Source organism: Petaurus breviceps, unplaced genomic scaffold, assembly GCF_028583685.1.
Source record: "Petaurus breviceps papuanus isolate PSGF00001 unplaced genomic scaffold, PetGlider_PUasm1.0 78, whole genome shotgun sequence".
NCBI classification, from domain to species: domain Eukaryota; kingdom Metazoa; phylum Chordata; class Mammalia; order Diprotodontia; family Petauridae; genus Petaurus; species Petaurus breviceps.
Window position 1 is genome coordinate 2,687,676 of NW_027186502.1, and position 25,032 is coordinate 2,712,707.

The 25,032-nt window shown below is 37.1% G+C and overlaps 1 protein-coding gene across 5 annotated transcripts in view; it reads left to right on the forward strand.

The window, feature by feature from the left end:
- The window catches only part of RIMKLB (ribosomal modification protein rimK like family member B), a 96,685-nt gene that overhangs the window by 69,595 nt on the left and 2,058 nt on the right, over positions 1-25,032 (forward strand). Inside the window, exons 6-8 of one of the 5 annotated variants that reach the window (XM_069106097.1) lie at positions 10,587-14,703; positions 15,163-15,354; positions 18,094-18,263. In XM_069106097.1, coding sequence (XP_068962198.1) covers positions 10,587-11,050 — 464 coding nt within the window. In that variant the 3' untranslated portion in view covers positions 11,051-14,703; positions 15,163-15,354; positions 18,094-18,263. Of the gene's footprint in view, positions 1-10,586; positions 15,355-18,093; positions 18,264-25,032 lie in introns of all 5 variants that reach the window. The other 4 variants (XM_069106099.1, XM_069106096.1, XM_069106098.1 and 1 more) reach the window with 4 other exon arrangements.

A 25,032-nucleotide genomic window follows, 5' to 3' on the forward strand; every position in this document is an offset into this window, starting at 1 on the left:
TTTTTAATGTCAATGCTATATGTTCAACTACAAAAAACATACTGTATTAAAATGAGATTATGACTAAAAAATTGGAAACTAAATAATCTAATCCTAAAGAATGAGTGGGTCAAACAACAAACAGATCATAGAAACAATCAGTAACAAACATACGATCAGACAACATATCTCTAAATACTTGAATAAAATAGAGAAAGAAGAGATCAATGGATTGGGCATGTGATTTAAAAAGCTAGAAAAAGAACAAATTAAAAGTCTACAATTAAATTAAAATTGTAAAAATTAAAGGAGAGATTAATAAAATTGAAATTGAAAAAATGTTGAACTAGTAAATAAAATTAAGTGCTTGTTTTATAAAAAAAAAATAAAAACTTGGGGCGGCCAGGTGGAGCAGTGAGTAAGAGCACTGGCTTCAGAGTCAGGAGACCTGGGATCGGTTCCGGCTTCAGATACTTAACACCCACACAAAATAACTGGCCATGTAACCTTGAGCAAGTTACTTAACCCCAACTGCTTAAAAAAAAAATAGAAATCTTTGGTTAACTTGATTTTAAAAAAGAAAGAAGAAAACCAAATTATCAGTAGCAAAAGTGAAAAAGGTAAATTTACTACCAATGAAGAGGAAATTAAAACAATAATTAGGAGTTATTTTGCCTAACTGTATACCAATAAGTCTTAACAATCTAAGTAAAATGGATGAATATTTAAAAAAATATAAATTGCCCAGATTTACAGAAGAGGAAATAAAATGCTTAACCCCTTTTCAGAAACAAATTGAACAAACATCAATGAATTCCCTAAGAAAAAATCTCCAGGGCCAGATGGATTTACCAGTAAATTCTTCCAAACATTTAAAGAACAATTAATTCCAATACTATATAAATTATTTGGAAAAATAGGCAAAGGAGGAGTCCTACCAAATTCTTTTTATGATACAATTATGGTATTGAACCAAAACAGAAAGAAAATTATAGACCAATTCCCTAATGAATATAGATGCAAAAATTTTAAATAAAATACTAACCAAGAAATTACAGCAATTTATCATAAGGATAATACACTATGACCCAGGTGGCATTCATGCCAGGAATGCAGGGCTGGTTAAATATTAGAAAAACTCAGCATAATTGACCATGTAAATAACAAAATTAACAGAAATCATATGATTATTTCAATAGATGCAGAAAAAACTTTTGACAAAGTACAGCATCCATTCCTATTAAAAATATTGGAGAGTATAGGAATTGGTGGAATTTTCCTTAAAATGACAGCATCAATATAAAACCATCAATAAGCTTTATATGTAATAGGGATAAGCTAGAATCATTTCCAGTAAGATCAGGGGTGAAGCAAGGATGTCTGTTATCACCAGCGTTATTGAATATTATACTAGGAAACATTAGCTTTAGCTATAGGAGAAGAAAATGAAATTGAAGGAATCAGAATAGGCAGTAAGAAACAAAATTCATTACAGATGATATGATGGTATACTTAGAGAGTCCTAGAGAATCAACTTTGCAGGATATAAAATAAATCCTCATAAATTATCAGTATTTCTGCATATTACTAAGAAAATCCAGCAGCAAGAGAGAAATTGCATATAAAGTAACTGTAGACAATATAAACTATTTGGGGTCTTTCTGCCAAGACAAACCAAGAAGTATATGCACACAATTACAAAACACTTTTCACACAAATAAAGTCTCATCTAAATAATTAGAAGAATATCAGTTGCTCATGGGTAGGCCTAGCTAATATAATAAAAATGACAATTCTATCTAAATTAATTTACTTATTCAGTACCATATCAATCAAATTGCCAAAAAATTATTTTATAGAGCCAGAAAAAATAACAGTTCATCTAGAAGAGCAAAAGTTCCAGAATATTAAGATAATTAATGAAAAGAAATGCATCCAAAATGGTATTTATTATAAAGCAGCAGTCATCAAAACTACTTGGTACTGGCTAAGAAATAAGAGTGATGTATCAGTGGGATAGATTAGGTACATAAGACACAGTAATCAATGACTAGTAATCTACTATTTGATAAACCCAAAGATTCTAGCTTCTGGGATAAGAACTCACTATTTGACAAAAAATGCTGGGAAAACTGTAAAACGGCATGGCAGAAACTAGGCATGGACCAGTATCTTAAACCTTTTACCAAGATAAGGTCAAAATGGGCACATGATTTAGAATAAAGGGTGAGACTATAAGCAAATTAGGAGTGAAAGGAATAGTTTACCTGTCAAATCTATAGAGAGGAAAAGAATTTATGACCAAAAAAGAGATAGAGAAATTTATGAAATGCAAAATGAATATTTTTTATTACATTTAAGTTAAAAGGCTTTGCACAAAGAAAGCCAATGCTATCAAGATTAGAAGGGAAACAGAAATCTGGGAAGCAATTTTTATAACCAGTATCTCTGATAAAGGCCTTATTTCTAAAATATAAGGGAACTGAGTCAAATTTATAAGAATACAAGTCATTCCCCAATTGACAAATGGTCAAAAGATATGAACAGGCAGTTTTCAGATGAAGAAATTAAAACTATCTATAGTCATGAAAAAAAATTTGTCTAAATCACTATTGATTAGAGGAAATGCAAATTAAAACAGTTCTGATGTACCATATCACACTTATCAGATTGGCTAACATGACAAAACAGGAAAATGATAAATGCTGGAGAAGATGTGGGAAAATTGGAGCACTAATGCATTGTTGGTGGAGTTGTGAACTGATCCAACCATTCTGGAGAACAATTTGGAGCTATGCCCAAAGGGAAGGAAAGACAGCTTTAAAGGGGTTAACGATCTTACTTTAATTAACAGACATAAATAGAAAGAAGAAAGTATCCAAGAAAGATTCCAATAAACAGGGCTTCAACTGTCTAAACAGTTGAAGATGCCTCATCACTGGACCAGGGACTGCCAACATCTAGGTTCAGGCACAGCTGGGGCATTCCTTTACAACAGCTGCCCAGCTACCCAGAGTTTTGTCTGGCCAAATCACAAAGAAACATTCTTCCCATGAGTGAGCTCCAAAACAAAATACAAACCTCCCAGTATATATATTTTTCAACTAATAGATTCAGAGCCAGAAGACATCACAACCCATGTGGCCCAGTGCCTAATTAACTCAGTACTAAAAAGTGTGAAAGCCTTCCTGCAAGCAAGCCTCCCTTATAAGCAAGTTTCCTTCTAAGTGAGCTTCTCCTTGGGCAAGTTCCTACCCCAAGGCAATGTAAATCTCCCTGAATCACCTGATGGACTCTGTATATTACAACTGTGAACTAAGTTCAAAGCAGCAAGATATCCATGGTTGAAATACCTGTGTACCTTTAGACCTGGGAACACAATCCATGTTCCAAGGGAAAAAAGAACACATGTGGTCACATGGCCTGTTAATGGACAGGGAAGATCTTAAATTCCATTTACCCTACACTGGGAAATGACTGAACAAGCTGTGGTGTATAAATGTAATGAATACTATTGTTCCAGAAAAATGATGACCAGGTCGATTTCAGAAAAACCTGGGAAGACTTGCATGAACTTATGCTAAGTGAAGTGAGCAGAACCAGGAGAACATTGTACACAGTAACAGCAACACTGTGAGATGACCAACTTTGGTAGACTTAGCTCTTCTGAGCAATGCAGTGATCTAAGATAATTCTGAAAGAATCATGATGAAAAATACTGTCTATATCCAGAGAAAGAACTATGGAGTCTGAATGCAGATTGAAGCATACTATTTTATCTTTTGTCGTTTGGGGAGGGTTTTTTTTTCCCTTCATGGTTTTTCCCTTTTGTTCTAATTGTCCTTTCATAGCATGACTGATGTGGAAATGTTTAATATACATGTATACATATTTATATATTATGCATGTATAACCTAAAAAAAAATATTAGATTATGAGCTCCTTCAGGGCAGGGACTGTCAGGCACTTCAGGCACTAAGCATAATGATTAGCATATAATAGGTACTTCATAAATGTTTATTAACTGACTAGATAATTCATCTCAAAGTCAAGAAGACCTGAGTTCAAATCCTGTCTATGCTATATACTTACTGTGTGTGACTGGACAATCATTGAACCTCTTAGTACCCTCTCAAGTTCTATAAAATTATAAATTCCAAAAGTAATAACTGATCTACATTGATAGGAAATTCCTCAAAAGGAGGTATCCACACCATTAAAATCACAGATATTTCATAAACATTTCCAAAATGGAGCCGATTACCTTTTTAAACTTAACTTTTTTTTCATTTTTCAAATGCTTTATTAACTTCTGATATACATCATTCATTTCCACCAGATTTTGAATTACACATTTTCTCCCCATTTTTCCACTACCCACCGCTCCAAAATAGCAGTCCCACAGTGTATCCCCTTCTCCAATCTGTTCTCTCCCATGTTTTCTCTCATACCCCCTTTGACTTTTCCCATAGGGCATCGGGATCTCTATGCCCCAGTGCCTGTGTATCTTTTTTTTTTTTTAATTAATTTGTTTGTTTACTTTTAGTTTCTAGGATTCAATTCCACAGTTCCTTGACTTTCACATTTTGTCCCCCTCCCTCCCCTCTTCCCCATGGCGGCATATAGTCAAGTATAGGATCTGTAAATACTTTCACATTATACATTAGTCAGGTTATAAAGACGGATTGTATCAGATGGAATGAAAAATGGTAAAGAGGACATGAAACCAAACAAGAAAAGGAGAAAGATCAGGTAGTTTGCTTCCATTTGGATATAAACTCAGTTCTTTCTAGTTCTTTCTCTGGATGCACATATTTCTCTCCATCATGAGTCTTTTGGGATTTACTTATATCACTTCATTGCTGAGAGGAATCCAGTCTATCAGAGTTGGTCATCACACATACATTGTGTCTGTAATTGTGTACAAATTTATCCTGGTTCTACTCTTCTCACTCAGCATCAGTTTGTATAAGCCTCTCCAGGTAAAAATGAAGACCATCTGCTCCTCGTTTCTTATAGCACAATAGTATTCCATAACATGCATATACCACAACTTGTTCAGCCATTCCCCAATTGATGGGCACCCCCTTAATTTCCAATTCTTTGCCACCACAAAAAGAACTGCTATAAACATTTTTGTACATATAGGTCTTTTTCCCACTTCTATGATCTCTTTGGGATATAACCCTAGGAGTGGTATTGCTGGATCAAAGGGTATGAAAGTATTTATAGCCCTTTGGGCATAATTCCAGATTGCTCTCCAGAAAGGCTGGATCAGCTCACAACTCCACCAGCAATGAATTAGTGTTCCAATTTGCCCACATCCTCTCCAGCATTTATCGTTTTCCTGTTTTGTCATCTTAGCCAATCTGACTGATGAGATGTGGTACCTCAGAGTTGTTTGGATTTGTATTTCTCTAATCAGTAGTGAATTAGAGCATTTCTTCATGTGCTTATAGATATCTTTAATTTCTTTCTCTGAAAACTGAATGTTCATATCCTTTGACCATTTATCAATTGGGGAATGACTTGTATTCTTATAAATTTGACTCAATTCTCTGTATATTTTAGAAATGAGTCCTTTGTCAGAGACATAGGTTGTAAAGATTATTTCCCAATTTCCCACCTCCCTCTTAATCTTGGTTACATTGGCTTTGTTTGTATAGAAACTTTTCAATTTCATGTAGTCAAAATTATCCATTTTATAATGTTCTCTAATTCTTGTTTAGTCATAAAGTGTTTCCCTCTCCACAAATCTGACAGGTAAACTATTCCTTGTTTTAGCAGACTGCTTACAGTATCAACTTTTATACCTAGATCATGCACCCATTTAGACTTGATTTTGGTATATGGTGTTGGATAATGGTCTATGCCCAGTTTCTGCCATACTATATTCCAGTTTTCCCAGCAGTTTTTGTCAAATAATGAGTTCTTATCCCAAAAACCTGGGTCTGGGGGTTTATCAAACAATATATTACTGTAGTCGTTGACTTCTGAATCTCGTGTGCCTAATCTATTCCATTGATCCACTACTCTATTCCTCAGCCAGTACCAAGTAGTTTTGTTGACTGCTGCTTTATAATACAGATTGAAACCTGGTATAGCAAGTCTACCTTCCCTAGCATTTCTTTTCATTAATTCCCTTGATATTCTGGACCGTTTATTCTTCCAAATGAATTTTGTTACTATTTTTTTCTAGCTCTTTAAAGTAGTTTTTTGGTAAATTAATTGGTATGGCACTAAATATAAAATTGAATTTAGGTAAAATTGTCATTTTTATTATATTAGCTCAACCCAGCCACGAGCAATTGATATTTTTCCAATTAGTTAGATCTGACTTCATTTGTGTGAAAAGTGTTTTGTAGTTGTGGTCATATCAGTCGTGCCTGTATATCTTATTTCCCAATTACATGTAAAGCAGTATTAATAATAGTATATATATATATATTTAAACTTTTGATTTTAAAATTTTGAATTCCAGATTCATTCCCTTCCTCCCTTGTCACCCACCCTTACTGGAAAGATAAGCAGTTCAGTATAGGTTGTACATGTGTAGCTTATGCAAAAAAATAGCATAGTAGATATATTGTAAAAGACTGACTATATTTCTCTCCCTCCTATCCCACCTTCCACCAGGTCTATTCTCTACTTTTTTCCTGTCCCTTTTCAAAAATGGGTGCTTCCACCTTCCCTCCCCCCGCAGCCTGCCCTCCCTTCCATTATCCCCCCTCTCATCCCCTTCTCCCCTACTCTCCTGTAGGGTAAGATACCCTATTTAGTGTGTATTTCATTCCCTCCCTGAGCCAAATTCAATGAGAATAAGGTTGACCCATTCCCTTTGGCCTTCCTATTCTTCCCCTCCATTGTAACCATTTTCCCTTGCCTCTTGTATATGGGATACCCCATTCTGTCTCTCCCCATCTCCTCTCATTATATTCCTCTCTCATCTCTTAATTTCACCTTTTAAGTATCATCCCTTCCTGTTAAATTGGTCCTGTGCCCTCTATCTATTTATACCTGTAAGCATAGATACAAACATTCACATATGTATTCATATGCCTGCATATCCTCCAATATATATATATATATATATTCCTTTCAACTATTTTCATACTGAGAAAAGTTTCATCACTTTCAATTATTGTTTTTCCATGTAGGAATGTTAATAGTTTCAATTTGATAAGTTCCTTATGGTTTCTTTTCCCTGTTTACCTTCTCATGCTTCTCTTACTTCTTGTATCTGCATGTCAAATTTTCTATTCAACTCTGGTTTTTTCATCAAGAATGCTTGAAAGTCCTCTATTCCACTGAATGACCATATTTTCCCCTGAAACATGATACTCAGTTTTGCTGGGTAGGTGATTCTTGGTTTTAATCCCAGCTCCTTTGCCCTTCAGAATATCATATTCCAAGGCCTTTGATCCCTCAGTGTAGAAGCTACCAGATCCTGGGTTATCCTGATTGTGTTTCCACAATATTCAAATTGTTTCTTCCTGGCTGCTTGTAATATTCTCTCCTTGATCTGGGAATTTTGGAACCTGGTTGTAGTATTCCTAGGAGTTTTCTTTTTGGGATCTTTTTCACGAGGTCATCAGTGGATTCTTTCAACCTCTATTTTGCCCTCTGGTTCTAAAACATCAGGGCAGTTTTCCTTGAGAATTTCTTGGAGGATGATTTCTAGGTTCTTTCTTTGATCATGGCTTTCAGGTAGTCCAATAATTTTTAAATTATCTCTCCTGGATCTGTTTTCCAGGTCAGTGGTTTTTCCCATGAGATATTTCACATTGCCTTCTATTCTTTCATTCGTTTGGATCTGTTTAATAGTATCTTGATTTCTCATAAAGTTATTAACTTCCATTTGCTCCAGTCTAATTCTGAAGGAATGATTCTCCTCATTGAGCTTTTGAGCTTCTTTTTCCATCTGTCAAATTTGGCTTTTTAAGGCATTCTTCTCCTCATTGCCTTTTTGAGCCTCTTTTGCCATTTGAGTTAGTCTGTTTTTTAAGGTGTAATTTTCCTCAGGCTGTTGACTCTCATTTCGTAATTTTCTTGCATTGTTCTCATTTCTCTTCCCAATTTATCCTCCACTTCTCTTATTTGCTTCTTAAGGTCCTCTATGGCTTGTAAGCAACTTGTATTTTCCTTTGATATTTTTGGTGCAGGAGTTCTGACTTCACTGTCTTCCTCCTATTCTATGCTTTGATCCCTTTTGTCCCCAAAATAACAGTTTAATGTTGGATTCTTCTGTTTGCTTTGTTTCCTTTGCCTGGGCATGTTGCCACTCAATTACTTGACTTTTGGGCTTTTTGCCACAGTAGGACTTTGCTAACAGACAGGGGAGCTTCGTACCATATGCTGGGGTTTTCTCAGCTGCCAGAGGTATTAGTTGGGAACTCTTGCTGAAGCCTCTATGTGCTCTGGCAAGCTGGACACACACCCCAGGACCTCCTAGACCTCAATCCAGATCCAAGAAAGTTAAAGCAAGAGCGATTACCCCTCAGACTGGTCGCTTGGTCTTCCTACACTCTGCAGGTCAGGATCTGAAGCTGCCAAGTGATGCTGGCTGTGCTGGGTATCTCAGCTGCTTCTTGCGCCAGGGGCAAAAGCCGAGGCACTCCAAACTGCTGGGTCCCAAAGTCCATACTGCACTGACCTCTCACTTTGTCCTTCGCATCTATGAGTTGATAAATCTGGAAACGACCACAGCTGCAGGTGATCTGGAGTCCCTTCAGCTGGCAACTAGTCAGGCTCGCCCTGGGGCTAAAATCTTGGGGTGGAGCTGGGCTCAGCTCCCAGAGTGCTGCGCTGGCTGATTCCTGCCAGCCTGCCAGGTTGTCCTCAGCAGGAGGTTAGCTTCTCTGTGTCATTTTGTGGGTTCTGTAGCTCCAAAGTTTTTTTAGAGTCCCCTTTTACATGAATTGGGGAAGGTGGAAGCCAGGAGCCGTGGGGAGGACCCGCTTCTACTCCACCATCTTGACTCTGTCCTCTAAATTTAACTTTTTTTAATTAGCAAAAGTTTATTTTCTCTTCCTCATACCTTCCCCCAACCCATTAAAAAAATAAGAAAACAAAAACAATACCTTTGTAATAAATATGCATAGTCAAGTCAAATGAATTCTTACATTGATGATGACCACAATATATGTATTCCACCTTCTGTAGGTGGAATTCTTCTATATTCCACCTTCTGAGTCTATCACCTCTCTTTTAGGAAGGTGAGTAGCTTGCTTCATCATCAGTCCTTTGAAATGGTGGTTGATCATTATTTCTATAAGTTATTAAGCCTTTCAAAGTTGTTTGTCTTTACAATGTTGTGTTATTATATAAATTGTTCTCCTGATTCTTCTCACTTTACTTTGCATCAGTTCACACAAATTTTTCAGGTTTCATTGCTCAGCCTTCCTCAACTGAGAGTATCCCCTTAGTTTCCAGTTCTTTGTTCCCATCAAGAACTACTATAAATACAGTGTGTCCCACACTGCACAATCTGGTTCTGGCCTTGGTCAAAACATTTTTCTTTCTTATAACACTTCATCTAACTGAAACAGCCTACTTATTCTTCCCCCCCACAGGGTGACTTTAAATATCTGAAGCTGCTAGGTGGTGCCGTGGATAGTGTCAGAAAGTTCTAACTTCAAATCCATCATTAAGATATTTACTAGCTGGGGTGGCTAGGTGTTGCAGTGAATAGAGCATGGGCCTTGGAGTCACAAGGACCTGAGTTCAAATCCAGCGGTAGACACAACACTTATTAGCCATGTGACCTCGAGCAAGTCACTTAACCTCAATTGCCCTGCCTTACCCCCTCCAAAAAAAAAAAAGATTTTTACTAGCTGTGTGACATGTCACTTGACCTCTCTCTGCCTCAGTTTCTTCATCTGTAAAATGGGGATAATAACAGCACTTCTCTCCCAGGGAGGTTGTGAAGATCAAATGAGATCATTGTAAAGTGCTTAGCATATAGTAAACATTACATGAATGTTAGCTGTTATTATGATCTTTATTATAGTATTTATATGAACACAAAAGCATAACTATTTTCAGACTGTTTAGAATGGAGACTCTATCATTCTGCAAAATTGGACATCCATGATAGGACCAAAAGACAGTAAGACAGCACTTAGAAAATGTAGATATCAAAAGAGTTTCCATCTAAGCTATCAAGTATGACTTCTAAGTGGTAAAAGGAAGGGCTTAAATAGAATAGAACACAATGTGACTTTTTTGGGCTTAACTACTTGGTTCTAGAATATTGGGTTAGGGGATTATTCGTGAATAAATGGCTTGAATTTAGGATCCTGGTTTTATGTCTCTAAAAGATAGAAAAGGGGCACCTAGGTGGCACAGTGAATAGAATACCAGCCTTGGAGTCAGGAGGGCCTGAGTTCAAACCCAACCTCAAGCACTTGATATAACACTATCTGCGTGACCCTGGGCAAGTCACTTTTTAAAAAAAGATAAAATGGAAGCTAGGAACCATAGAGAGTCCAAGAAGACTTCTATCTAGTAATATCAAGAAATGTAGAGCTTTTATATGTATTCTGTTCCATTCATTTGATAAAGTTAAGTCATATTTATATCTACCCATGTGGCTTTGCCTTTCTTAGGTGGTGTGGGAATGATGTGCTCACTGAGTGAACAAGGAAAACAGCTTGCCATCCAGGTGTCAAACATCTTGGGAATGGATGTGTGCGGCATTGACCTACTGATGAAAGATGACGGCTCATTCTGCGTCTGCGAGGCCAATGCAAATGTAGGTTTCATCGCCTTTGATAAGGCTTGTAATCTAGACGTAGCTGGTATGATAGCGGACTATGCCACCTCCCTCCTGCCCCCTGGCCGGCTCACACGGCGCATGTCCCTGCTCTCCGTGGTGTCCACGGCCAGCGAGACTAGTGAGCCAGAGCTGGGCCCCCCAGCCAGCACTGCTGTCGACAACATGAGCGCAAGCTCCAGCTCTGTCGACAGCGACCCTGAAACCACGGAGAGGGAGCTACTCACCAAGCTCCCAGGGGGCCTGTTCAACATGAACCAGCTGCTAGCCAATGAAATCAAACTCCTGGTGGAGTGACTCCACCTGTAAATAATTAACAAACAAAGCCCTTGTAAATCTTTCTCTCTCTCTCTCTCTCTCTCTCTCTCTCTCTCTCTCTCTCTCTCTCTCTCTTTTTTTTCCTTTTTTTTCCTTCCTTTTTTTGAAACCAACTTGCAATGCTGTTTATGAGGGAAGCTCAGGGAACTGGAGGGGAAACTGAGCCAAGTTAGATAAGAGAACAAAGAGAGAAAAGGAAAAAACCTGTGTTTTTCAGTCACTGCTATCCCCCATTTTTTAATAACCATTCAATGGAATTTTACCATCTGAATTAATAAGGCAGAAAAGTGGATATAAGGTCTTCAGGCTCAAGTAGATAATTCCTTCACTATTGTTACCTTTTAAAATAACCTTCAGAATGAATTGTGCTTATATTATAAAGGGCCAGAGAAGAGGGGATATAAGATACTTGCACAACTCCTTATATCTTTTGTGTTTGGAAAGTCAACACTATGCTGCAAACCATAATTCCCCTCTCTTGAGATCATTTATTAGAAATGGGTCAGAGGAAACATCTAAAATTAAAGAAGCCTTTTAATATACAAAACTGAAATTTCTGCCATTTCAGTATCCACTTCTATGTCCATATGTCTTTACAAATCTTTCCAGAACAGTTTTAATATGGGTGCTTCATATTTTATGTTTGGATTTTGTTTTTCATACTAGATGGGAGAGCAAGATAGGTGTGATCTGTAAAAACATTTCTTATATAGTGACAGAAGTGGCATGTTTGCATAATGGAAGATAGATGAACAGCGTTGCAATGTTTGGTGTACAAAGTAACATTTAATCGAATGTGGAAAAACTTACACTAGTTTAAAAATATGTGCATTGCCTTGTATTTGTTAGTGTTTTAGTCTTTTGGAAGCTATATACTATGTTAATGTTGCATTTTTTTAATACATGCTAGTCCAATATTCCCTGCTCTATGCCTGCATCTTTAACAATGGCCAAAGTGAAGAAAACGCTACCTTTTGTTAACAAGACACTGAATTGAAGCCTGTGCATCTTTATTATCCTTTTTTCCTTTCCTTTTTTTCCCTTTGTTTTGTCTTTCAATGGTGGTTGGGTATATCAAAGTGAGGACAGAAAAATAACTTACATTTGGGAATATTAGAGCTTCTTTAAGCTCTTGAATGAATCCATTTTGATGCTAGTAGTATGTACTCACATTCACATTTTAGAAAGAGGGGTTTTGTGTGTGTGTGTGTGTGTGTGTGTGTGTGTGTGTGTGTGTGTGTTTGGGGGAGGGTGACTAGTGGGGTTTCTTTTCTTTTACCTTGATGTTAGGTGAGATGAAAGAACAGATAAAGTCAATGGGATGTGAAGGGAAATACATAGCTTTTAACTTCAAGGAACATAACATGAGTTGTTTTAAGAATTAGACTTCATGAGGGGGTTGGGGGGAAGCAACCACTTGAAGCCATGATGAGGAATATATATTTCCCAGGTCTGTGTATGTGTATGTTATTTTTTGTCAGTTGATTTCTTTCCTTAGTTATTGACTTTTCATGGTATGTTTATTCAAGGCCACATGCTTTTTGTCCACTCTCTTGACCAGGCATTTTCCCCCTTCTACTCAATGGGGTTTGGAGGGAAGTGTGGGAGGGAAGAAGAAAAATGAAGACAGCAGTATTGGGTCAGTTATAATTGGGTCTCATTAAAACATCATCAGCTTTCCCTATTATTTTCCTCCCTTGCCCACTAAATCTGTAAAGCCCTGAAACAAAAATGGTATCAGCACACATAAACACACATACACACAAACAACAGCAACAACAATAATGAACAGGGATAAAGGTATCTCAAAGAGGTGTTGGAGTATATATGAAAGAGAAATGGAAATGCTGCCAACCTCCGCAGGATTCTTAAAAGAGCAAGTACCATCTCCCCTACAATCCTCTGCAGTTTTTCTTTGAGCTACTTCTTTGCTTCTCCAGTGCTATTTACCTTCATGTGGACCTTAAACATAACCTCATGGATGCTACTAGAGAGACTTCAAGGCAATAAAAAGAAAGATCAGTATTAACCTGTTGTAACCGAGGTTTGATCATGCTTATTTGTATAGGATTTTTTCTTTCATTTTAAAAAGAAATGTAACAAATGGATTTTTAAATAGAATTAAATAACATTAAAATTCAGTAGAAGGTTAACTGTTGATAAATAGAATAGTAGCTAACTGTGCCAGTGTCTGACTTCATAGTAGAAGGTGATAATATTTAGGAGGAGTTTATTATAAAACTTAGGATACTCTAAATCACATTCAGATAATTTGGCTTATAGGCAGAGTATATCTTCATACACTTGTGAGCCATAAACAGAAAATTATCAAATGTCAGATGATACTCTAATTGAATTCTGTTACTTTGATGGTTCCAGTATATTGTTTGGTCAAGAGAAGTAAAAAATCAAGAAAGGAGGAAGCATGTACTTAGTTGCATTTACCACAAATGTTTTCTCTGTATGACAGATACACCTGGAGTATGTTTATATGAGTGCCTCTGTGTGTGTGTACGTACGTGTGTGTACGAGTACACATTTTTTTCCCTTTCACAATAAAGGGAAAGAACCTTAGGGTTTGTGGTGTTGGAAAGGGAGGGAATAGGGGAAATTAATTTAATGTCATTTACACTTATAGCAGGTCATCCACATGCAAAGTAAGAGGAGATATCTGAAGTCATTCCATCACTAGTTTATTCACACTCTGATAAACTATATTTACAAAATCACGCTGTTCTAAACTATAGATTCACCAACCTTGTTATGATTTGGAAGTTCACATGTTAGAGTGAAAAGAACAGTAAAGCCTAGCTATTTTCCTCTATTCCTTCATTAAATAGAGGTAAGAGAAAAATTAAGTCTTCCTAAAAGAGCCAAATGAAACTTTTACAAATATTTATGTTTAAGTTACAACTAAGTTTATTTTTGTATTTGTAATACATTTTGTATAAACCTCGTTACTGTTTGGAGAGGTAGAAATGTTATCTGTCATTATATGTGTAACTATAATCATGTCAAAGTATGAATTGTTTGTACAGCTTTGTAGCGTGTCACACTTGTACTTTTTTAATACTGTATTTTTTTAAAAAATTATTTTCTGGATCGTTTCCTCATCTTGCACATGATCGAAGTTGGACTATACACATGCACACATGCTATGGACGATTCCATTTTATTTTTTCCCCATTTAAAAAAATTTTTTTGATGCTCACGAGCTGCTTAGTCATTTCTGCTGGCTTTTCCTCCACCCAACTTTGAAATCTTTTGTGCATGCTATCTGCTCAAGAAACAGCTTTGGAACATTTGAGTCTTTGGGGGAAAAAATCCACAGAGACATGCTTTCATCAAGCACTCCATCAGACTTTGAGAAGGCATCGTGTGAAATCACTGACTTTCCAAATCAACTCCCCTACTCTTCCCAGTGAAAAAAAAAAGGGTAAACAAAAAGTTGTTTTACTCACGTAAGAGTAAAACCCCAGTTGGGGCTATGGGAGGGCTTAGGGAGACTGTAAAATCAAATCTCGTGTTACATTATTTTTTTCCTGGCTCACTCTTTTTGAGAAGGTTTATGGGCTATGTGGCTGGTGAGACACGATCCCCTCCTCCCTAAGGAAATGTAGGTGCTCAGACAGGTAACCTCTGCTGCTACTGTTTTTTATTTTATTTAAAATTTGTTTTCATTGTTCTAGGATTTTAAGAAGTAATATATTGCAGGATTTATAACCAAATTCAATCCTTTTTCTTTTAAAAAAATAAATGTTTTATTTAAAGTATGTTAAGCGTCTTTGAAGCTTGGATTTTGGAGTGTCTCAGTAGTAGACAAAAATCTGCTGTTGGAATCTCCTAGTCCTCTTCCAGATTTGACTTGAAATGCTTTTAATTTTGTTTTGGGCTTTTTTGTGTGGTATTTTATTTCTTTTACCAAAGTCCTGTCGGTATACTGTTTTGGGGAGGGTGCCTAACTTTAGTGTTAAACCTTCTTATAGTAATGAAACTTGGCTTTTTATTTCTTTAATGTTTTATTTTTTTGTTTTTTGTTTTCTTTTTAAAGAAACATTCTAACTGTTTCCACTGTTACTGTTCTTTGCCAGCCTTTTCCGGAGCCAAAAAAAAAAAAACCCAGAGAAAAAAATTTCCTCCTTCCCCCTTCCTGATGATGAGTGAGAAGTTTTGAGAACTTTCGGGGTCAATGCCTTTTTAAACTTCCCTTCCCCCAATAATGCAGCTCGTATAATGGTAAATGCAGCAGCCTGGATCCATGCAGAGCCCCAGCCTGCTGGCAGGTAATTTGACTCTTTCTGCTTGCTTCTGATCACCATCCTATATTCTAATTTACCCTTTCCCGTCCTCCCTCTCTTCTTCCCTTCCCCATTTCATTTTAAGGAAAAGTAATTGGTTTATAGAGATTCTGACTCTGATTTAGGGAAAAAAATGCATAAACATACCTATAAAATTTCTTATTTAATTTCCCCATTTGGGTGAGCTTTAGAACTGTTTGGGATAAGCACATAGCATTCTTGGGGGAGGCTGTTTAGAGGCATAGATATATTTCTATTCTTTGCATATGTGTCTGTATTGGGATATTTTAGAATGTGGGGGGGGGGATTTTTTGGCTTTGTTTTTGTTTTGGGTTTGTTTGTTTCTTCCATTGTGCTACTCTGGCTTAAGCTTTTACAGGGGTTGGTGTTCCAAGTACACAGTGAGCTCACAGTATAAAGACATCAATTAAGAGTTGACAGGTATGGAAAACTAGAGTTTTGAAAAGGTAAAATTAGGAATTAGGCTAAATGTTATACTTTTTTACTATAATAGCATTTAGCTAAGTCCTTACAGCACTTTGATTTTTATGACATTATTATAAAGTTGAGCAAGGATATTGAGAAATAGAAAGATAACAGAAAATAACTAGTTACAAAGTAATTTAAGAACTAATCTTTCAGTACCAAGTATTTCTCTGGCTCTCATGTTAACAAGGGAAAAAAATTGTAATTTCCTATCTTCAAATGATCTTATAAAATTAAAGATGAAAAATCACAGGATTTGGGGGAGGTAGCTTGGGGAAGTGGGAGGTGGGATGGGACAGAGGAATATAGTGATTAAGAAATTTGGCTTAGTTTGTGCTTGCTGGTAAAAGGCAAAATCAGAAACAAAACTATTTAGTTCAGTTAGACTACTCCCTAGTTTACTGTTTTGCATTACCCTCTCTTTTTCTTTTTAAGCTAAATTTGATGAGCCTTATGATTTCACCTTACCCCACAACCAGAGAGGCAGTGGTTTTAGTAAGCATCATTCAGGGAAAAGGTCATTTAGCCTTGCCTCTGCATCTTATTGCATGTATGCAAAGTCATTAGTCCTGTGTTTCACCTTTCTCTTATAAAATAGAAGTCATTCCTACCAAGAATTGTGAGGCAATGATATCTTTCCTAGCTCATTGAAATTCTTAAAAGAAGGAATCCCAAGTTCACTTCTTGAAGTATTATGAGATACCTTAAGAAGGAATGAGCCCAGAGGACTTTGGTCTATAGCTGACTGTGGTGGTCAGCAGCTGATGATATGGAATAGATAGCCTTAAGGGGCATAGAGAGATAGTTTCAGAGACTTTCCACTCTGTGTCCCATTTTTAATGACCCAGGTATATTTGGTAGGTGTGGTGATAATTTAAGAGGCCTTGGATACATTATTTTCAAGTAGATTCATCCATACTTACATACAATTGGTACAGTTGTTCTGGATATATGACATTTAAACCTGCTGGCTACCACTGAGATTTGAGATGAGGGATGGGGGTGTGGGTGGTCAAAATGTTGTTTTAGATTTCAGTCAGAGACTTCCCTGTGCCCCACTTCCCAGAAGCACAGCAGGCCTCTGAGAACAGCCATGGGAATGGCGAAGCCCTGATGTCACCAACTCTTCTGCTCAGGCTCACCCTGCATACTGAGGTCAAAGGATGGGGTTTGAGAGTTGGGGAAATAAATGAGGAGGAAAATGGAACATCAGTTCACTCCCTCTGTTAAACTAGAATTCAGTGCTTAGAATAGTATTCATCTTTAAATGTTGGCAGACAGCTTCTCTTTTTATTTGTTTTTGTTGGGGGGCTGGGGGTGGGCAAAGGGGGAAAATGATCCTTTAAGGATCATTATTTGGTTATTGAATTAAGTACCTTGGTAGCTAGCATAACAACTACAACAACAAAAATATTATAATGCTCCTAAACAGTGGTGGTGGGAAGATAAATTAATATCAAGTTGTAAAAATAAAACTTTTTATAGGCGTGTTAAAAATGTTTTCTTATCTCTTTTACACGTGTATTCTTTTTCCCTCTTCATTCTGCTGTGTGTGTGTGTCTGTCGGTATCAGTGTGTGTCTGTGTTGTAAGTAATGTATATGTTATTTGGGGAAATGTGTATTAATAATTTTCTCCAGTAGAAAAACAGTGTTGTAGAATTTCTAAGTAATTAGCAGTTTTCAAGTAAATCATTATATTGCATATGTAGATGTCCCATTTCAAATGTAGGTGAGGTTTATATGTGTATGTTTGTGATTTTAAGTAGTCCAAAACATTGAAAAATCAGGAAGCTATATCCCCACTAGGCTCTAGAAAAAACTAATAAAAATTAAATTTCTGCTCATTCTGCTGCTATTTTGGCAATCTCTGAAATGCCATTTTTCAAGATTTGGGACTACCAAATTCAGTTTTTTAAGTATCTGAAGTGAACCTTTAATATAGCTCTTAGCAGTGGAATTAGGAAAGAAGCCAATTATTTTTTAAAAGAAAGAAAAGTATCTCTTAGGGATTGTAATTGCCGAGTTAGCTTAAGCTTCTCATTTTGGAATTTTACCAATGTTGCATCAGTCTTTCTTAAAAGTTAACCATAACCTTACTGTGTGTGATATGTATATTTGGTAACAGGGGCCATAAAAATAGTAGGAAGACACAGACACAGTATGTTGGACAAAGGAACCCTGTTTGGTTAATGATCTGATACTGAACAGAACTTCTTCTATATACCCTTCTGGTGCAGCAGAGTAATAAACTGGTAGGTGGCTGCAGTAGAAGAAGGACTTCTTCAGACTGGTGATTGTGACCTGAAAATTCTGCAAAGGGGGAAGTGGAACATGAAATAGATGATGGAAACAAAGGGGAAAGAGGATGGAAGAGAGATTAAGCCTCCTGGGATTTACACTCTGGGTGGTAAGTCTTCTTTCCTTAGTTTTTGGCTCTTAGCAGAGTTAAAATTATTAGTCTGTTAGAAGGATTGCATAAGACAGTTGTCTGTATGTGTGTGTATACTTAGACACACATTCAAACTCACATAGGTATTTTCCCCATCAATATGTAGTTCAAACGTTTTTAGCCAGTGTAGCTTCACCCTTTAAAATGAACAAAGAAAAGGTACCCCTAAAGTGGTAGTGTTATGAAATGGAATGAGGGCTAGATTTGGAGCGAAAAAGAAAAAAGAACCCAGAGAAAAAAATTTCCTCCTTCCCCCTTCCTGTTGATGTACCTGAGTTCAAACCAGCTTTGCCATTTATTCCACTTGTGACTTTCACTCAACTTTTCTGGGATCTCAGTCTCCTCATCAGTAAAATGAAGGGTTTAGACTAGATGGTGCCTCAGGTCACTTCCAAACCTAAATCCATGGTCATAGATGTCATAAATTTCTTAATTAAACTGTGCAGTTCAACACATTTAATGCTGGATGGAATTCAATAACCTATTTGATATCTAGCTAGATTTTTTTTACGTACTTTCTTTAATTTTAAAAAAAATGTAATTTATTTATTTTTCGTTTTCAACATTCACTTCCATAAGATTTTGAGTTTTTAATTTTCTCCCCCACCGTCTCCTCCCCTTCCTGAAGATGGTGTATAATATGATACAGGCTCTACTTATACATTATATTAAACATATTTTCACATTAGTCATGATGTAAAGAAGAATTAGAGGTAATGGGAGGAGCCACGAGAAAGAGAAAACAAAATAACAAAAGAAAAGGAGAGCAGATGGTATGCTTCCATCTGGGTGAAGGGGGTGGCTAGGTAGCGCAGTGAATGAACACCAGCCTAGAGTCAGGAAGACCTGAGTTCAAATCTGACCTCAGACACTTGACACTTTTACCAGCTGTGTGACCTTGGGCAAGCCACTTAACCCCAACTACCCTGCCTTCCCCCTCCCCCCCCCAAAAAAAATCTGGGTGAAGAATAAACTAAAGCAAATTTTAAGTAGTTTCTAAAAAAATAAAAGGATTGCCTTATATCATCTTTGCCCTCTTACCACTCCAACCCTTATTGCTGCTATTGTTGTTGGAGGGTGCAGGTGGGAGAACAACACATTCAGGAAAGGGACAGCAAGATTAATTTTTTTGGCGATTATTATGCAAATATGAGTTAGAAGTAAGTGCTAGAGACAAAGTGAATCAAAACTTTTTAAAAATACTTTTATGCAAAAATGTGCTACCTTCAAATTAGACTAAAAAAGTGACCTCTCTGCTTTTTTGACTGTCACTGAGTTTATCCTTCTTTCTCCTTCCATCTGTATTTCTAACCCTGTAACTCACTCTCTCAGTGTTTCTGTGTCTCTCACTACTCATTTCTCATTCGTTGCTTACCTGTTTTTCTCCTAATTTACTTTTGTGTGTTTCCTTTTGTGTATCTCAACTCAATTAGCTCTTGCCCTTGCTTTTTTTCTATGTATGCCTCTGTAATAAAGCTTACTCTTTAATACCCCTTAGGAAGGAAGGAAACAAGTTTGGATACCATGTAGCAGTACTGTACTGATGTACTTTACAAATACCTACAAGCTCATTGTGAATCATGTTGCATGACAGCCAAGAAAATTAATTCTCTCTTTGGTTTTTTTCAAGAAAGGTACAGTATCTGGGAATGAGAAGGTGATACTTCCCCTGATACTCTGCCCTGGTCAGTCACATCTGAAATACTGCATTCTGTTCTCAATGTCTTGTTTTATAAAGAGTCATTTATTAATTAGCTGAAAAGAATTCTGAGGAAGGCAGCTCATTCTATGTGAAAATGAGTTGAAAAACCTGAGTACCTTTAGTAACATCCAAATGTCTGAGTAACGTCCAAGAGTGGTTAAGGTAGCTTTCTTCAAATACTTGTAAGACTTTCACATGAAAGAGGAATTCTGCTTCTTCTATGTGGCCTCAAAGAATAGAACTGGGAATAGTAACTAAAAGTTGCAGATACAAACTTAAGTTTAATATAAAGAAAAACTGCCCTAACAATTAGAATAATCTACAAGTAAAATGAGATGCTCTAGGAAGCAGTGGATTTTCACTAATGGGAGATCTTTATAGACTAGATAACTTGGGAACTTCTGAACTCTGAAAATTGGTGATTTCTGTTTAGTGCCCTAGAGATTTCCCCATCATGCAGTAGTTACAGGCTTTAGACCTAGAAGGAACCTGAAGGATCATCTAGTCCAATTCATCGTTTTAGAAATGAGGACTCTAAGGCCCAGAGAAGTTGTGACTTATCCCAAGGTCACAGAGTAAAAAGTGGCAGAGCTGTATTTTGAACCTGGACCTCTTAGTCCAATTTTACTTCTCTTCCCACTGTAACACATTGCTTTGTAAGTTAGGGATGATTTCATAAAGCTTCTAGAGTTAATAAGAGAAATCTGTGGTGTACTTGTGAATGTACTCCATTTTCATGTTTACTGGTTTTTGTAAATACATTAAATGTGTCAGAACATTCACAGCATTGAACACCAAGTAGATGTCTTTTACTAAGAACAAACTCCTAAGGACACATTGTGTTCCTTTTTCAGACATTTAGAGGGAAAATGAGATCTTATGGAAAATGGTATTTGGTTCAATTAGGTTTCTTACTCAAGTAGCCCCTTAAACTCCTACTCTCCCTCCATCACTCCCAAACTTATAACAAAGAAAAGCATCTACAATGCACTAAAATAAGTTTTTGAGTATTTATCTCCTTTCCCTTTTACTCTTTTTAAAAATTGTCCAGTGGTGTAGTGAATAGAGCACCGGCCCTGGAGTCAGGAAGACCTGAGTTCAAATCCAGCCTCAGACATGTGACACTAGCTGTGTGACCTTGGGCAAGTCACTTAACCCCAATTGCCCTGCCTTCCCCCCTCCAAAAAGGGGGGGGACTGCCCTTGGGGATGAATGGGAGATTTTTAGGTTCAGAAGAAGAAAAAAGGACAGGGAAAAGACTGTATGTATACTTGGAACAAGGAGGGTGCTCAGAAGTATATAGAGTTAGAACAAGTAATAACCCTAATGTTTAAGGAGGGAACCAGTTACAGACTCTCAAAGTTGGAAAGGCTCTTGGAGGCCCTTGAGTTCAATTGGTATATTCCTGGAAATCCTTTTTCTAGGATATATAGGGTCTCACTTCTTTTTTCTATCATAAATATTGAAGAATGTTCACAATTAAAATGTTTAAAGTTGTATTTGTATAACCACGATCATTTAAGAGGCAGGAGGTATACTTTAAAAGAACAATGCCATGGGGGTGGCTAGGTGGCGCAGTGAGAAATGAGCACCAGCCCTGGAGTCAGGAGGACCTGAGTTCAAATCCGACCTCAGACACTTAACACAAAAACTAGCCATGTGACCTTGGGCAAGTCACTTAACCCCAATTGCCTTCCAAAAAACAAACAAAAAAAAAGAACAATGCCAACATTTTTTTTCATATCCAACCCTTTTCATAAAAAGTAAAATTTTCTGTGTCCCTTCAGAGATGTTTTTCTCAGGGAGTAGAATTAGTTCTGTTCTAAGAGACACCACAGTCCATCTGGTGTCTTTTTATTCACTGCACAGAAGGTACTTAAGATAATTCTCATATCATACAGAAAATGTTCTTTCTTATAGAAGATAAGTGACTTGTATCTTGAGGTTGTCTGTTGTTAGGGGTAATTTTAGACACTTCTCTTTCACACAAATACACATAGGCCAGTTCCATCTTTTAATTATCTCTTGGTTTGGCATCTCTTTTTTACTCCCACCATAACCATTGCAATTCTGACTTTCATCTTCTTCTACTTAGACTATGGTACCAGCCTCCTAATTGATCTTTCTGTTTCTCCTCTAATCTCCTCTCCAATCGATTGTCTACATTGCTGCTTGAGTAATCTTCCTAACATATCATTCATCACACCACTTCCATACTTAAACACCTTCAGTGATTCCTCATTGCCTAAGAAATAAACTAAAAATTACTGCCAGTGGTATTTGGAGCCCTCCAGAAGCTGGCTAAAACAGCCTAGTTAACTTTATCTCATATTACTCCTCTTCACATTCAACATCCCAGTTAAAATTGGGCTGCTTTCACTTCTCACTTTCAGTCTTTACTTGCCTATCTTTCTGGGTTTACTTGTGGCATCGCCATATCTGGAATGAAATTTCCTCTCTGTTTTTCAGAATTTCCACCTCTTGAAGTTCCTTCAAGGTACAACTTAGATGTTTCTTCCTCCTATATATGTGTCTCCTTCTTCCTTCAACTTCTTACCCTTCCCAAGATAAAAAGAACCTCACTAGGATTTCTCATAACATTTTGCTTGGATTTCTCCTTTGTTCTCATCTTTTGTATCAGTTATTTGTGTACTTGCTATTTCCTCCCACCCTCAATTTTAAACTCCATTCAGGTAGAACTTAGTTTTCTTTTCACAGTGTCCAGCACAATTGTTTTACATAGTATGGTCTTTTTTGAGTTTGGAGGAATTAAATTTTTTGCCTTTCAGTGCTGACAAGCTACTTAGATTATATGATAATTCTAGATTAAGCCAGGTTTCTCTTAGGTGGATGTCTATCTAGAACCTTTTAATGCTTAACCCTGGGGTAGACACCCCAAATGGAAGCAGAGCACCAGCTTGAATCTAGAACCATTTTTCTTTGCCAAGATGCAATAATACAGCCCGAATACAAATACAAAACCTAGATTTTGCTCATGGTATGTTTGGCTTTTTTAGTGTATATTTATCCAGGATGGTATTTTCCAATCTTAATTGGTCATAGAATAGTTCATAAGATCATAGACTTGGAACTAGAAGGCACATTAGAGGTAATGAAACTCAGCCCCCTTGTTGTATAGAGGAGGAAACTAAGGTCTAAGTACTCAGCAGGCATTTATTAAGCTCTTGATATGTGTCAGATAACTCTGCTGTGTGCTGGAGGTACAAAGATAAAAACAGGATCTCAGCCATCAGGGAGCTTCTAATGGGAATACAACCTACAAACAACTTCATGTACATGTATATACAGTGTTAAGTTGAAGGCAATCTCAGAGGGAAGGCACTAGTGAGGGGGGCCAAAAAGGCTCCTGCATAAGGGTAATATTTGAACTGAATCTAGAAGGAGGCCAGGAGACTTGAAGTGAGGAGGGATAAAATTCTAGACATAAGAGGTATCTCCAGTTAAGAGATGGAATACTGTGTGGAAAGAACAGTAAGGTGGCACTGTCACTAGATTGTACAGAATATGGAGAGTGTAGTGTAAGAAGACTGAAACATAGGGAGGAACTAAGTTGAAGCAACAAAACTTGGCAACAGATTGGATATGTGGAGTGCGTACAATAGAGAAGTTGAGAATGACTGAGTCTGGGAACCTGGGTAACTGGGAGAACAGCATGGTGGTACCATCATCAAGTTAGGAAGAGTAAAAGATTTGTGGTAAAGGTATTGAGTTTTGCTTTTTGACATATGAGTTTCATGTATCTCTGAGACATTCAGTTTGAGATGTCCAAAAAGCAGTTGGTGGTGTGAAACTGGAGCTCAGGAGAGAGGTTCACATAATATAGACAGAGAACAAGGCCCAAGACAGAGCCCTCTGGGAAACCCAGTTAATGGGTATAACCTGGGTGAAGATCAACACTGAGAGAGCAGTCACGTAGAAGAACCAGGAGATGTCTATGTCATGAAAACCTAGAGGAAAGACAGTATCGAGGAGAAGTGAATGAATGATCAACAGCATCAGAAGTTAAGGAGGTCAAGATGGATGAAGATTGAAAAAGTGCCACCAGATTTGGCAATTAAGATATCATTGGTGACTTTGTAAAAATCATATTTGAGTGATGAAGCATTGGAAGCCATATTGCAGAGCATTTAGAAGAGAGGAAATGGAGGCAGTGATTGTAGATATCTTTCTCAAAGAACTTAGCTAAAAAGGAGAGAAAGAAGGCAAGAGCTAGCAGGGATAGTAGTATCAAGTGAAGGATTTTTAAGAATAGAGGAGACGTGAGCATTTGTGTAAATGGCAGAGAAGGAACCAGTAGATGGGGAGATACTGATGATTATTGAAATAGAGGGGATGATAGTAAAAGGGGGCAGTCTACTGGAGAAAGACCTCTTAAGGCACAGATGAAAGAGGAGAGGTAGTAGGTTGTGAGATGAGGAGGAAGGAAGAAGAGAAATTTAGTAGCTTGCCCAGGTTCGCAGATCTCATTAGTGTTTAAGGTGGTATTTGCACCTAGTCCTTTTTTACTTCAAGTCCAACATCCATTACGCCATGATGCCTCTGAACATTTTGTAGCATATTGATATAAACTGTACATACTTATACATGTATGCTATCTACTCAGGATAGAGCATTGGACCTGGAGTCAGGGAGACCTGAGTTCAAATCCAGCTTTTAGACAATTACTGTGTGACCCTGGGCAAGTCACTTAACCCTGTTTGCCTCTTCTGCAAAATGAGCTGGAGAAGGAAATGTCAAACCTCTCCAGTATTTTTGCCAAGAAAACCCCAAATGGAGTCAGACACAAATGAAGACAACTGAAATACTATGTACTCAGATGAGGGAAGTTTGGGGGCAAATTAGGAGAAATTAACTTATTTTCATTGCAAATAATTGCTGCATACATTTTTATACCTACATAATTTCACATTTGATATTTTAAAGGGGAATGTCACCAATATCAAAATATTATGATGAAACTGCTATTTACATTATTCCAAAGACAATTTAGGAAATCTTCACTTA